The sequence below is a fragment of the Schistocerca nitens genome, chromosome 4, assembly GCF_023898315.1.
Source record: "Schistocerca nitens isolate TAMUIC-IGC-003100 chromosome 4, iqSchNite1.1, whole genome shotgun sequence".
Taxonomy (NCBI): Eukaryota; Metazoa; Arthropoda; class Insecta; order Orthoptera; family Acrididae; genus Schistocerca; species Schistocerca nitens.
The window spans coordinates 741,692,202-741,708,091 of record NC_064617.1 but is presented as its reverse complement, the minus strand read 5'-3'; the positions used below and the strand labels follow the sequence as shown (position 1 = coordinate 741,708,091).

At 41.6% G+C, this 15,890-nt stretch overlaps 1 protein-coding gene across 1 annotated transcript in view; it reads left to right on the top strand.

Annotated features, from left to right (window-relative positions):
- Positions 1-15,890, top strand: part of LOC126252542 (ATP-dependent translocase ABCB1-like) — a 152,477-nt gene that overhangs the window by 29,173 nt on the left and 107,414 nt on the right. The window contains exon 7 of the mRNA XM_049953439.1: positions 2,018-2,221. Coding sequence (XP_049809396.1) covers positions 2,018-2,221 — 204 coding nt within the window. The remainder of the gene's footprint in view (positions 1-2,017; positions 2,222-15,890) is intronic.

Here is a 15,890-nt window from a genome sequence, read left to right as displayed (position 1 = left end):
CCTGCGAAACTTGCAGAACTAGTTTCGCAGGAAAGCTTACATTGACTCAACTGGCGACGCCAAAGACGGTTTATAGGGTCCTGCAACGTGGACGACCAGATAACGTCGTGGAGAGGAAGCACCCGAACGTCATCTGGCAAGTAGTGTGGAGGACAATTCACCACGTAACACTGGACACTGACGTCACGGCGATGTGGTATATCACTGTCAACGGTAAGCAGGTGACCAGATCAGGGCTACATGCGATCCACATGGTGGACTCACCCACGTGCACGAGCTGTGGCGTTCAATACAACGATGAACACCGTCTTAGCTGTGGCGAGTCTACGGCAGTGTGGCACTTAGTGAGGCAAATACCAGCATACTTCCTTCGGGTAACGCCGAATCATATCGACCCCAAGACTATCTTATTCCCGGATGAGACGTATTACCCACGCACTAAAACTAATGCAATGACGTGGCTTCGTGGACATGCAGTGCATTATTTGTTTCAAGACGGCACTAAGGACACTTTAGACTTTTGGAACTATTTGCAGGAACGACATTGCAAGATCCTCCGTAACCCAAAGTATCGCCAATATTTTTCCAATTTTTTGTGGAGTGCGTTCCACGACCCTCCACGTAGCTGGAACATCACGGGTACGAGAAGCTAACACTACAAGACGATGATAGAACACTACACGGTACAACGTGGGATCTACTTTCATCATTACGAGAAGTTATACCTGGATGATACAGCAGATGGAGAGTTTCGTTGTGAACCCTCACACTCTGTAGCAGTATTTGCCCCATTTCCTCTTTTTCTACCCGGTGCGAAAAGGTCTTCGCAGTTTTTGTTTCCCATCCGGTGCAAGATGTAGCACTGCTTAATGGTGGTATGGATTCCACCCTTCAGTTCTGTTTCATGGTTTCCTTCGCCCCGCACTTTGCTGTCTGTCTTTATGCCTTTTTCTACAACTATTAGCATGGTTTTAGTTATGTGCGTCCCCAACTCGACACAACGAGTGCACTTGCTAGTGTTCAGTTCCTTATTGAAAAAAAATAAAAATAAAAATAAATTAAAAATAAATAAATGAATTAGTAAAAAAAAAACACAATAATACACCAACTGCATCCTTTGTACCACATCACATCCCCAGGATGGGAGGGAGGAGACATCGTGGGCAGGCCTGGGGTCGAGACCCCTGCCCACCTTGCCTCCGCCAGCCCACTACCTGATGCATCTCCGGAAAAAAAAAAAAAGTGGTTAACACATCTGCCTAGTAAGCAGAAGATCCCGGGTTCGAATCCCACTGGGTACACATTTTCATTCGTCGCCACTGCTTCGTCGTAATGTCCCGATGCAACTGACAACAATGATTGCCTCCCTTTCCTTTCCTTTCTTCCCCTCTCTACCTTCAATGTACATGTAATGTATCACAGCTGCTTATTTTGCGTGGGGGTATGTTAAAAAAAAAAAGTGGCAAGCGTCGTGTTCGCGTCCAACAAATTTTTTGGTTTTCTTTACCACATTTGGTCTAAAGTTATGAGTCTCACTGAACATCGAAGATAATTCGGTTAACAAAAAAAAAAAAAAAAAAAAAAAAATAGTTGGTAGAGCACATTCCGCGAAAGGCAAAGGTCCCGAGTTCGAGTCTCGGTCCGGCACACAGTTTTAATCTGCCAGGAAGTTTCATATCAGCGCACACTCCGCTGCAGAGTGAAAATTTTATTCTGGAAACATCCCCCAGGCTGTGGCTAAGCCATGTCTCCGCAATATCCTTTTTTTCATGAGTGCTAGTTCTGCAAGTTTCGCAGGAGAGCTTTTGTAAAGTTTGGAAGGTAGGAGGCGAGGTACTGGCAGAAGTAAAGCTGTGAGGACGGGGCGTGAGTCGTGCTTGGCTAGCTCAGTTGGTACAGCATTTGCCCGTGAAAGGCAAAGGTCCCGAGTTCGAGTCTCGGTCCGGCACACAGTTTTAATCTGCCAGGAAGTTTAATTTATACATTACTAACAAAAGAATGTTCTCTTCGCTGGCAGGTGGAACTGGACGGCCGCGACTTACGGACGCTGAACGTGGGCTGGCTGCGCTCGCAGATCGGCGTGGTGGGCCAGGAGCCGGTGCTCTTCCAGACCACCATAGCGGAGAACATCCGCTACGGGCGAGAGGACTGCACCATGGAGGACATTGTGGAGGCTGCCAAGACAGCTAATGCTCACGGATTCATCTCTAAGCTTCCGCAGGTAAGGCTCGGTGCTTCGTGTACTCCGTTCACGCTCCAAGAAAGCGACCTCCGATTTGCTCTGAATCTTACTAACAAGGAGAGGCGACGACGTTCGGCTCACCGATTTACCTGAAGTTTGTGCACTTTTACGGTATATTAATAATTTTTACTTATGGATAGTCTGACAGCAACTGAATAAAACACAATTTTAGTGCCATACTCGTTTCGCCTTTATTTTCTGCAAGGCATCATCAGTGGCAGGTTGCGTGGACAATTTCCTACATATTACGCTCCTGTTGCATTTTTGGTATTGTTCTTCTTCTTACGAACGCCAATTTGCGGTTTTTTTCCCCATTCCACAACACTATACACTGAACGCTTGTTTTAAAGCAATGTTTTGGTTTCTGTTGTGCACTTTTAGAAATCAATTACGACAACATAATGTGCAAGTACTGAGGCGTACTACTTAGGCGATATCGAAAAAATCGCAAGGGATGTTTTATGCGTCAGTGAAGTGCCCTTGCGTTGCGACACTGAGCACGAACTCTCGATTATCATGTGGTTGACGCTGAAGCTTCGTAATCGGCGAATCATAAGATCGACTCTCACTCATGATTGTTTATTCACAATTTTTGCAACACTAGTTATGTTATTTTACACATATTATATTTGAAAGGTAATATGAAGATAATACAAGTTTATTTGCTTGATCTTTTATTGGATTTCCTATGTTATTTGGTTGTTTGCCAACATTGTCAGAACAATTGTTATATTTATAGTTTCGACAAGTAAACAACCAAACGTGTAAAGGTTTTCTGAAAAGGTATGCTTCTCGTGATTTCCGAAAATCGTTGTTTCTATAGTCGGGTAAGATACTGAGAACTGCTTTGCATCTGGACGCTTCGATCAGCAGACACAGGCTTGGTAATCCCAAGTCAAAATCGGTAAATAAATGTGTAAATACCTTTATTCAATAATGTAATGAAATGCAATGTTTCCGAACCTCCAGCATGCTGGAATAGCTGTGGGTCAGTAATTTCTGTTGATTAGTACAACGAAAAACTAGTCCAAAGTTGCAAATTTTTTGTTATTCGCTCGATGACTAGTTTCGAGCCGAGACCCATTTTCAGGTCACCGTAACATAGTCATAAATGATACTTCCGGAGATCTGAAAACCATGTAAAAATGTGCAACTAAAAGTTACAACGCACACAGATAAAGCGAATTCTCCTTTGCGCGCAGCGGGATACAAATATCTGTACAGACAGACTAATTTAGGTTTCTACTGGTCCTCCTTCCATTCTTAAGGCAAATGCCAGGTTGAGTCCTTTGAAAAAGTACGACCGATTTCTTATTCAAGCTTGTCCTATGTCTGTAATGACTTCGTCACCGGCACACATTAAAACCTGGCCGGCGCGTTCTCCAGATCTATCCTACATTGAAAACATATGGTCAAGTGTTGCAGAGAAACTAGCCATCACCATACACCAGCCACTGTTACTGACAAACTCTGGCATATATTTGAAGACGTATGTGTCATCTGAGATAATTTCGATTCGTTGCCTAGACAGGTTAGGGCCATTGTACTTCTAGAGAAAGCAACTTTGAGTACTACATTTCACGTTCTCTATGCTAAAATTTCGTTATTTACTGTGCTTCTTGGAGTAGGGCATTTTATGCTAGCGGAGTATATAAGAGTGTTCAAATATCTATGATCGTTTTCAATTTTGTAGGGCTTAAGTGGAAAACGTCTTTCGGTGTTCCACTTCCAGGACATTATGCAGAAACTTAATGCTGCTAATTCGCATTGCATAATTTGTACAATTTTCTGTGAATTGTACTACTCTCATAGCATGAAATTTGTGGTTAAAATCATGCAGTCATTCAAAAGAAATTTTACGTAACAGCTAATGAACATTACACAGAAAACACCCCAGAAGCAACTGCTCAGTATCTCGTGCGTTGTAAGGCTGTCAGAGTCTGTTTGCAACGTGCTTTCAAGAAAGACGTAAAAAAGTGAACGAAGAACCTAAGAATTTTAAACCTGAATTGAAAAGCTTTTCATTTTATAAAGATACGTGACCCTTCAGGTTTTCAAACCGCGAATAACACATATGACACATTACATGACCAAATAACTGCTGCATAAGTGCTATATGTAAATCTGAGAAACGAAATAATAAGCCCCGGACAACAAATTAGTCACCCGTAGAGAAACCATTACGAGCATCATTTACGAGGCTTATTCGGAAAGTAAGTTCCGATTAGGCGCAGAATTGAAACCACTATGAAAATCCGATGGACCTTTGCACAGATGTGTTGGGCATGCCTGTCGATCACTTCACGTCGCTGTTTTCGGTTCAGAGCGCAAAGCGATCATATAGAAATGCCTAAAACATCAGTGTCTCCCGCCAATTATGTCGATCTGGTGAGAGATTTTACGTGAAGCTACGCAGTCCACATAACATAAATGTCATGCGTTTCTTTCTTCAAGACAATTTTCGCCGCATCCTGCAGGGGCAGAATGCATGGTATTCGATGGAATGTCTTTGATCACCCACAATACAGCCCTTAATTGGCTCCCTTCGTTATTCATCTCTGCTCACATGAACCGCTGGCTACGAAGGCAACATTTTCGCACATACAACGAAAAGCAGACCAGCTTAGAGAATTGGCGGAAAGCACAGGCGGCTGCTTTCTGTTATAAGGGTACTGGAAACTTTGTACAACGTCACGAGAAATGTCTAAGTCGGAGCGGCGACTAGTTAGAGAGGTAACTGGAAGGTGTGGCGCCGGCCGCTGTGGCCGAGCGGTTCTAGGCGCTGCTGTCCGGAACCGCGATGCTGCTACGTTCGCAGGTTCGAATCCTGCCTCGGGCATTGATGTGTGTGATGTCCTTTGGTTAGTTAGGTTTAAGAAGTTCTAAGTCTAGGGGACTGATGACCTCAGATGTTAAGTTCCATAGTGCTTAGAGCCATTTGAACCATTTTTGAAGGTGTGGCTAACTGTTGGGAATAACAAATTTTTTATGTTGACTGTGGTTTTCACTTCGCGATCGATCGGACCTTACTTTCCGAATAGCCCTCGTAATACCATGCAATTCCGCAATTCCGGAATTGATAACAGCCTGGACTCGGTTAGGAAGTGAGTCAACAATGTTGTACAGGTACGTCGCATCCAAGTTTCGACACTCGCAGAGAATTCGATAGGACAGTTCCACCCAATTGCGGGCCGGCCGAAGTGGCCGTGCGGTTAAAGGCGCTGCAGTCTGGAACCGCAAGACCGCTACGGTCGCAGGTTCGAATCCTGCCTCGGGCATGGATGTTTGTGATGTCCTTAGGTTAGTTAGGTTTAACTAGTTCTAAGTTCTAGGGGACTAATGACCTCAGGAGTTGAGTCCCATAGTGCTCAGAGCCATTTGAACCCAATTGCGGGGATGCTGATGACAGCGTTTTACCCGCTGTTCCTACATGTCCCACAGATTTTATGTGGGGTTAAAGTCCGGTGATCCGGTTAGCAAAGGCCTCTTGCGAGGTGACCGACTACAAATGTTCAGTGCATCCGGTTCCCATTGTAATGTTCTCTCGCTAAGGGGGGGGGGGGGGGGGGATGTACCTTCGTTCATTGCCGGTGCAAATTCCTGTCGACTTTGGAAGCGATTTTGATTCACAAATCGCTAAAGTCGTCTCCGTTTCCTCTCAGTCAGAATCTTTTATCGACCACATTTCAGACGTCGTGTTGCTTGGCCATGTGTGTCATACCACTGGTTGTAGACACATTGAACAGTCACCCGCGAAACACCAACAACTCCTGCAACTTCACGCACCGTTTGGGACTCCCACGGCTTCCCTGTTCACTAATTCAAATGGCTCTGAGCACTATGGGACTAAACATCTATGGTCATCAGTCCCCTAGAACTCAGAACTACTTAAACCTAACTAACCTAAGGACATCACACAACACCCAGCCATCACGAGGCAGAGAAAATCCCTGACCCCGCCGGGAATCGAACCCGGGAACCCGAGCGTGGGAAGCGAGAACGCTACCGCACGACCACGAGATGCGGGCTGTTCACTAATTGTTTCACTGTCTACACCATTATTTGCAGCCCGCTCCATTTCCCTATGTACAATTACCAAATTGCTACTTTGAACATTAGTTAATTCATTATACGGTGGCGCTAACGTACTGCTTTCGTCTTCACTGTCATTTCTCAGTTTACTTTGGAGCCAAGTGTTACGTCCTTCACACGCCATAATTATCGCGTATTTCACACGATAACAAGAAAGGAACAATTTGAAGAGCAAAAATAAGAAAACACATTAACATAGCACTGAAAATAATATCTACTTAATTGCAAGCGCAGCTGCGAAATACTTGGTGCAAATCTACATTCATGCCACAACTGTTTTACTGTACAACAATGAAAAACTACAACTACAAAGGAAATTCTCTCTATAATTACGCACTAGCAATAAACAATAGCTACACTAATTACACAAACTACAAGAAAAAATCAGAAGATTCCAGTGAGGTATCCTCGGCTAAGGGTCGACATATGAAACGTCCCCTTAGAAAAATTATAAATGACTGTGCTTAAACTGACGCAAAATATTTTTAGCGCAAAGCAATCTGACTTTCAATAATCTCTACAAAAGAATGGTCCTGACTAAGATTAACCTATACCTTTCACAAATCACTTACCTCACAAAAATCTTCGTTACTCGAACTACTGCAATACAGGGAGCGCCACTACTGCCAGCTAAATAAAAGATTCAAACTACTGAAGGCACTAACTACTGGTAGGCATAGTTAGCAAATGAAAGATTTTGATAGAGAACAAACAATGTATTTACCTCAATAGTGTCCAAAAGTCATAATATATATAGCAGTTCATGACATCCATTCTTACAAATGTACTGTTTCTTATGGACGCACGTCCAGATCATCCGCTCTCAAAACTCCGCCATTTCTCTCCCCACATCCACCACTGCTGGCGGCTCACCTCCAACTGCGCAACGCTACGCGCTGTTAACAGCCAACTGCCCAACACTTCAATAGCGAATATTACAACAATGCCACCCAGCCACAGACTGCACACAGCACAGCCAGTGATTTTCATACAGAGCTCTACGTGGCGTTACCAATATAAAAACCTAAACAGCCTGCTTACAAGTTGACTGAACATCGTGTAGGTTATTGAGAGTCTATGTGGCTCAGGAATATTACCGAGACTGTAAGACAGATTCTCCGGGTGGATATTCGCATTGATCTCTGTGTGGAATGATAGTACATGAACAATGCCAAGGTATTTCACTGATACAACGTCTCCTCTCTATCACAGCCCACAGTGAAACCCTTGTTCCAATAGTACATCTTATAAATAGAATATTCAGTTTTAGAGTCATTTTTGAAAGATTAGGCCTATGCGCTGCGATCTCTATCGTGGAGCTCCTTCAAATTAGTTCTTTCCTTTGCCTAAGCCATATGGCTACATTATCAATACATGCCACGAAGGTGATGTTTGTATGTACAACGTGAATTCCGTGCAATTTCTTGCTGAATGTTAGAGTAAATATTATCTCTAGAGCAAGGTGGAACAACACTTGCGTGAACTACTGTCTCCTTACGTCAGCCTCCTATGTCAAGGGTCGTAATTTTATTCTTGAGGTTTACTTTTCTGGAACGGACAAGCATGTCTAATCCATGACGGTAGAATAAGAAGTTTCATTTTCTCATTTGTGTCGAAGAAGTTTCATTTTCTCATTTGTGTCGAAGAAGTTTCATTTTGTCATTTGCGTCATTTAACTATACTGCACTTAACTGGTCACTTCATTAAGTTTTACTAGTGAATAAATTCAAATGCCTTTCTGAAACCTACCAAAAGCACGTGTCTCCACATTTTTTCTATGATTTGTCAGACCACAAACATATTATTGACCCTGGATCCACTCTTACGGGACTACTTTGGTATGGATCCGCTCTTACGGGACTACTTTGGTAGTCAGCAGTCTTCTCTTCCGCTATGCGCTCGGTGCAGTCCAGTCTATATTTGCACAGTATCAAATGACACATATTTCGGAGAGCAATTCCACAACAGTTAGTGCACTTCATTTTATCATTCTTCTTGCAAATGAGGAAGATGATGGCTATCTTCCTGTATTCTGGAATATGCACTACTGTCCATACCTTGCCGATTAGATGGTGAGGACCCGTTAGGAACTTCCGTCAATCCACTTGAATTGCATCCACTCGGATCCCTAATTCACCTGCGCTTTTTTCTCTTCATATTTCTTATTTTAAACTGTATACTGTCCACTGGTGAGGAAAGACAGTTTGTTCTGGATAGTGGAATTCATGCGAATGGTTTGGTTCATCACAGCTGAGAAGACTATTGAAATATTGTTTCCACATTGCGACGATTCTTTCAGTATTATCCGTGACGAAGTTCTGTCTATCTGGGGCGTGTTCTTAAACATATTATATCTGGTTATGTATTTTCCCTCTCTTCGTCAACAACTACAACAGCTAAGAAGAAAACGATTTATTGACACAAAGTCAGCACGGATTCAGTAAACATCGTTCTTGTGAAACACAACTAGCTCTTTATACTCGTGAAGTAATGAGTGCTATCGCAGGAGATGTCAAACTAATTCCATGTTTTTAGATTTCCAGAAGTCTTTCGACACCGTTCCTCACAAGCGTCTTCTAACTAAACTGCGTGCCTATGGGTTATCGCCTCAATTGTGCAACTGGATTCGTGATTTCCTGTTACAAAGGTCACAGTTCGTAGTAATAGACGGTAAGTCACAGAGTAAACCAGAAGTAATATCCGGCGTTCTCCAAGGAAATGTTATAGGCCCTCTATTGTTCCTGATCTATATTAACGACATAGGAGATAATCTGAGCAGCCCTCTTAAATTATTTGCAGATGATGCTGGCATTTACCGTCTTGTAAAGTCATCAGATGACCAAAACGAATTACAAAATGATTTAGATAAGATATCTGTATCGTGTGAAGTTATTCACATGAGTACTAAAAGAAATCCGCTAAATTTCGATTGCGCGATAAATCTCACAAATATGAAGGCTGTAAATTCATACTTAGGGATTACAATTACAAGTAACCTAAATTGGAACGATCACTTAGGTAATGTTATGGGTGGAGCAAATCAAAGACTGCGACTCACTGGCAGAACACTTAGAAGGTGCAATAGATCTACTAAAGAGACTCTTACACCAGACTTGTCCGCCCTATTCTGGAGTATTGCTGTGCGGTGTGAGATCCGCATCGGGTGGGACTGACGGATTACACCGAAAAAGTTCAAAGAAGGGCAGCTCGTTTTCTATTATCGCGAAATAGGGGAGATAGTGCCACAGATATGATACGTGAACTGGAGTGGCAATCATTAAGACAAACGCGTTTTATGTTGCGAATGGATCTTCTCATGAAATTTTAATCACCAGATTTCCGAAAACATTCCGCTGGCACCTACCTACATATGGAGAAATGATCATCACGATAAAATAAGAGAAATCATGGCTCGCACAGAAAAATTTAAGTGCTCGTTTTTTCCGCGCACCGTTCGAGAGTGGAACGGTAGAGACAGCTTGAAGGTGGTTCATTGAACCCTCTGCCGGACACTTAATTGTGAATAGCAGAGTAATCACATAAATGAACTCTCTGGAATCCTTCCTGTAGCCCCTCTGATGTTCACTTGAGCAGGTCTGCCTACTGCATCGAATAGTGTTTCGGGAAAATTCTATCGCATCAGATTTCCTAGGCCCTTACCATCTTTGTTAATACCTTTTTCTTATCTACACTCTGTCTCCTAATTACTGTATTCCAGTATCCATAAATATGTTTTAAACGAATATAATTCATCGATGCATCACAGCTTCTCGACCAGCGGTTAGAAACTCCTGGAGGATTTAAAATTCCATACATACCCTCCTATCACAAGTGAGTGTTGATGGCCTAAATTGTTAAACTGGTCTTCTGTTTTACTAGCTTATCACGCCAGTCGACGTGATAAGATACGAAATCGGTACGATAACTAGACCATTCAATCCATATTCGTCCACGTATTAGGCCTTCTGGTATCAACTCTTGTTTCACAACAAGTAAGAAGCAGCTTTACCTAAATGTATAGCAATAATTCTCTTTTAGGAGTCGTTTGTCTTATACATCCTGCTAATTGAGGCAGCACACAATTTCCGATTGTACGATTCGAGCTGACAGTGAAAAATGAACGGTAACCGTAATTTGCGTGCCACGCCGTTGGTCAAAGTCCGTAAATGTAAACGAAATTAATGTATCTCGTTTTGAAGAGAGATTTACTATTTCAAAATTTCTATGCATTCAATACAGCTTAATGACATTCTATGTAGTCTCATTATTTCCGTATCTCGATAACTGCTACTGCTTATATCCTCAGTTTCCGCTGGCATTTAAATCTATATTTGTCGTTTCCTAAGGTTCTTCACTTTACTTTTCGTAATTCACGGGAGTAGGATACGTCACCGAATGTCACTTCCTCAAGATCGTGTATTTTATTATCGCGACATTTAATATACAAGGTGTCTCAGGAGATATGTCAATATTCAGAGAGATGATAGGAACGATCATTCGATGGGAGCTATGAGCACTTCCCCATCTTCGATACAGTGAAACAAATCCTTCTAATGCAAGCTTTTTGCTTTCAATATTTTGAGATATATTGACAAGGACCAAAACAAGAAAAACAGTTCTGTGTGAACATGGGCTCCGCAGTGCATACTGTAAGAGCTACAATACCTTTTTCGTCTTGGCTACAGTGAAATACATTTCTACTGAGAAAATGCTCGTAGTTCTTAAGGTATGCGTTTCAAAGCCCTTTTTTTTTTTTTTTTTTTTTTTTTTTTTTTTTTTTTTTTTTTACTAGACTTCGTTGCATCGAATAGACCATACCTCCTGGGGCACCCTGTATGTCCTTACGACAGCATACATATCCTTACTCTATTGTTTTCGGCCAGGCGATTGCTCACATCTACGAAGTGCTACCCCACAGATGCTTCTAGGATTTAATACTAGGTTCTTGTCACTGTATAATAATAAACAGGTTTATTTTCAGATATACTTCTTGCGTACCACACCAACTTTTCATCATTCCTTTAGTTGCACAAAGTATATTTCCATTCCTCCTTCTGTATCTTCGCTAGTAAGGTATTAATTGCTTTGATTTTGTTAATGTATACCTTATTTTAAACTCTACCTCTGTGAAGATTAATCCAATGAATACTCTAAAAATAAATGAAAATTAGCTTCCCTTAGCAACATTCAAACAAAAATAGAGTTATTTCTATTTTAGGTCTTTCAAACCTTCCTCTTGACAACAGGGCGACTGTTGTAGAGCACATCTAATATAATGTTGTACTCCAAGGATAACATCGGGTTGTTTGAGATCCAGCAAATTAAAGAGTCGCGTTTATTTTCAGAGAAATGTCGCTGCAGGCGAGAAGTACGGCAGAGGGAATCCCAACTGGGACTATCTGGGTTGTGACGTCGGGCATTTTCCACATAAACAAGGGAAACATCCCGAAACCGGCGGACTGTGACGATTTTAGTATATTTCTGGGACAATATGTGTGGGTCCGCTTTGATGCCAAATATTTTCCATTTCTAATTCCTCAAACTACTTCCGTTGAAATCAGTGGGTTTCTTTGTTCTACGAGTGGCATTCAGTAAATAAGGCAACATGCTTCTTTCTGAAATCAGGCTGGCTTTATTCATGACTCCAGTACACCTTTTGGCTAGAAAATCCTACTTTTCAATATAATATCCGTTCAATGCGACAGCATTACGCCATTTACTGGAAGGGCTATATGCCCGCACGGTACCACTCTACTGGTCGACGTCGGAACCAAGTTATGGTCGATCAGTAAACTCCCCCCCCCCCTCCCCATATCCACGTACTGCTTCCCACGGAGTGCGTCCTTCATTGGGCCAAACAGATGGAAGTTTTCTATTGGGCGGCGCGGAACCCGGGGGGCACACACTTTTGGGTACTCCAACTGATGGGCGAGTGTGTCCGCACTACCAGCAGAGACGTCAAATTGATCTGCGATTGTGATCCGTCGATCACCTCGACTGAGGGTGTCCGCACGTTCCAACATTTCAAGAGTCACAGGTGTGTGCCGCTGACTAGCGTGCAGGAGACCGGACAGGTCTGGGCGACCCTGTTGCGATGATGACAGACGCCTCGCCCAGCTATTCACCGTGCTTTTATTCACTGACAAGTTTCCTTAGACATTCCACAAGCACCTATCAATATCTGCGATGCTCCTGTTTTCCGCCTTAAGAAACTCTGCTAGGAAGCACATCCCTTACACACGCCATTTCGACGACTACGTATAGCCGGCCACCTATCGGAACTTCATGAAACTATAGGTGCTGAAGTGAGAATGTTCTACGATATACCACAACCAATCCCACATTTGTTCAACCGAAAAATGTGCGTTGCATTGCGTTTTGAACGTCCCTCTTAAAATATTAAAATAACATCAATAAAGTTAAATTTATACCGACTTGGAAAAATAAAAGAAGAAGTCCAGTAACAGTGATTCTGGAACAATGTTATGTATTGCCTCAGACAAAAAAATAATTAAAAAAGCCGGCCGCTGTGTCCGAGTGGTTCTAGGCGCTTCAGTCCGGAACCTCGCTGCTGCTACGCTTGCAGGTTCGGATCCTGCCTCGGGCATGGATGTGTGTGATGTCTTTAGGTTAGTTAGGTTTAAGTAGTTCTAAGTCTAGGGGACTGATGACCTCAGATGTTAAGTCCCATAGTGCTTAGAGCCATTTTTAAAAATTAAAATTTTGTGCGTCTGTGTGTGTGTGTGTGTGTGTGTGTGTGTGTGTGTGTGCGCGAAGTCAAATAGTTTGTGCGCTGTGTGTATTCATAATCATGGCACCATGCAGCTGCGAGCAGATACTCCTGTAGAACTATTTCAGTATCTTGTTTAGTCCACTATTCATGCAACGCAGTAAAGCAGCTGATTATAGGATGGGCCGTCGCTAAAATGGTGAATATTTTGGGGGATAGTACTCCACACTACTTTCACTATTTGCAGCGGTTGATTCATGGATGCCACTGATAAGGTAGCTCAGACCAAATGCTGCCCATTACGGCCGTAAAAGCTCTCTGTATGGCTAATGCGAGAAGTGTCTATACGGGATCGCCCTGCCGCAATACCATTATCTGTCTAACATCGGAACAGCAAAGGAATGAGCAAACTGCCTTCCTGGATGTTGTTGAGGGTTTCGCATCGAAAAAACGATTTATTTCGTCTCCCCTTCTTTCATCGTCACTTACATCCCGACATCACACACATAAATTATGACGCAGCTTGATAAATTTCTCTCTAATCTGAACATAGGGTAAATACGTAAATCGTTGCGCATTGTCTTGGTGTGTCAAGACACGCGGTGGTAGGATTATCTCTGTTGGGGTCCTTCAACCGTAACTTCTAAAATATAAACTTGATGGGTCGGGTATCCGTTTCCAGGGGTCGGCAGCGTCAACATCACGCACTATGCCAGTCGATGGGCAGATATAGTGCAGAGAGCTAATGAATTTATTCTTACCTTCTGTTGTTTGCACTTGTTTTTATCGCGTTTTGTTCTCCAGTTAAAATTTTGAGAAACTGTTCAATCGAATGACCAAGTATTTTACGTTGATCAACTTGTGAGTGATATAACACAGGAAAAATCGCTGTGCACCTCCACTTTATATGTCACTAGCTTAGCACTGCAGAGGTTTTTTTAATTTAATCGAATTTTTATTTCGTTCACAAATTGCAACACTGTCTAAGCTTCTCAACCAAATAAAGGCCATATAAGTTCTTTCGAATGTACTTCTGACCAAAAGGCGACTCTGGCAGCTGGAGTCCGAAGTTTTTGTTAATCATGCCTTTGCGTTCTAGTAGAGTTATTCCCATAGCAACTTTTATCCCCTAACAAACATTATTTATATCTAACTGAGAAGTGAAATACCAATTTTCGTAAATTTAGCTTTAAATTTTTTTAATATAACGAAATATTTTATTAAAAATTTTAATTCGTTATTGCACTCCATTAAGGGTTGAATTTCCAGAAAAACTACAACATGTATTTCTTTAATTTCTAACCGGAAAGTCAGAAACCAATTGCCATAAATATAGACTCAAAAATAATTTAATAGTTCTTTAGTAATTATTTATTTTCAAAAAACTTTCACCACAAGAAACATTACCTCCTTAGAGACTGAATTTCGAAAATATTTTTTATTTTTCACTGAAAAACCAAGTACAAGTTTTCGTAATTCTAGCTTCAAAATTCCCTTAATAGCGACATACTTTCAAAAAGCTTTTCATCCCCTATTTCACCCCATTAGGAGTGGAATTTTGGACAGTCCTTATGAAACGATGCCACAATATAAGATCCACACCCTCTCCAAACTTCAAGCTTCTATCCTCATCGGTTTGTGCTAGGCGATGATGAGTCAGTGAATCAGTCTGACCCTATTTGACCCCCTTACGTGTTGTATTTCCAAAAACAATGAAACAGGTATTTTTCATCTATAAGAGAGAAACCATACACTTTTTTTCAAAGATTTAGTTTTAAAAATGCTTTCGCAGTGAAATATTTTCATAAAAGTTTCACCCTCCATTGCACCCTCTTAGAGACTGAATTTTCTAAAACACTGAAACATGTGTTTTTTTGTTTCTAACTATTCCAACTTAAATTTTCATAGACTTGGCTTTAAAATTGCTTTCATAGTAAAATATTTTCATAAAAATTCTCGTCCACTATTTCACTCCCTTAGGGGTTCAATTTCCAGAAACAATGAAATTCGTATTTTTTATTTATAACCGAGAATTCAACTACCAGTGTTCATAGATGTAGCTTTACAAATACTTTAGTAGTTCTTCAATAATGATATATTTTCAAAAAAAGCTTTCACCCGGTATTGCACCGCCATAGGGTTGGAATTTCGAAAAATTCCTTCTTAAAAGACGCCTGTAGCATAGGCTCCACACCTCCAAATTTCAAATTTCTACCCTTAGCGGTTTGGCTTGAGCGACGGTGAGTCAGTCTGTCAGTCAGCCAGTCAGGAAATTGCCTTTTATGTATGGAGATGACGTATCTCATTCTTCTACCTCCAAATTATGGACATAATATCTTTCAGCCTTCACTTGTGCAAGGCTTACTTTCCTCTGGCATACATTATCTACTGCATTTGATTGAACACATGACCTGCATTTCTCTGGCGCGGACTGGCTACAGCTCTATATTTCCAGTTGATGAGTGTGATACCGTTTTTGTTTTTAATGATGCTTCAATACGTATAAATTAGCTCCCGTAAATTTCTTGTGTCACCAAAGTGGACAGCTTAAATAACAATAATAAATGCGTATGTTGAGTAGCAATGTATACTATCCTTTTATCGCTTTATATCGTCCATGTTAAGCAATGATTTGCTAAATGCGACTGTTCATGACGTAAAAGATGAATTAAAAGATTATCTGCGTCAGTTACATTTACGTTCTCTCATGAAACGTTTCGAGCGGCATACACCCACACCTTCACATTTAATTACATATATGATTTATTTTACAACTTAGTTTGCCAGGTGAAGTCAGGCGTCATTTTCGAACTTCCTTTCCGAAGG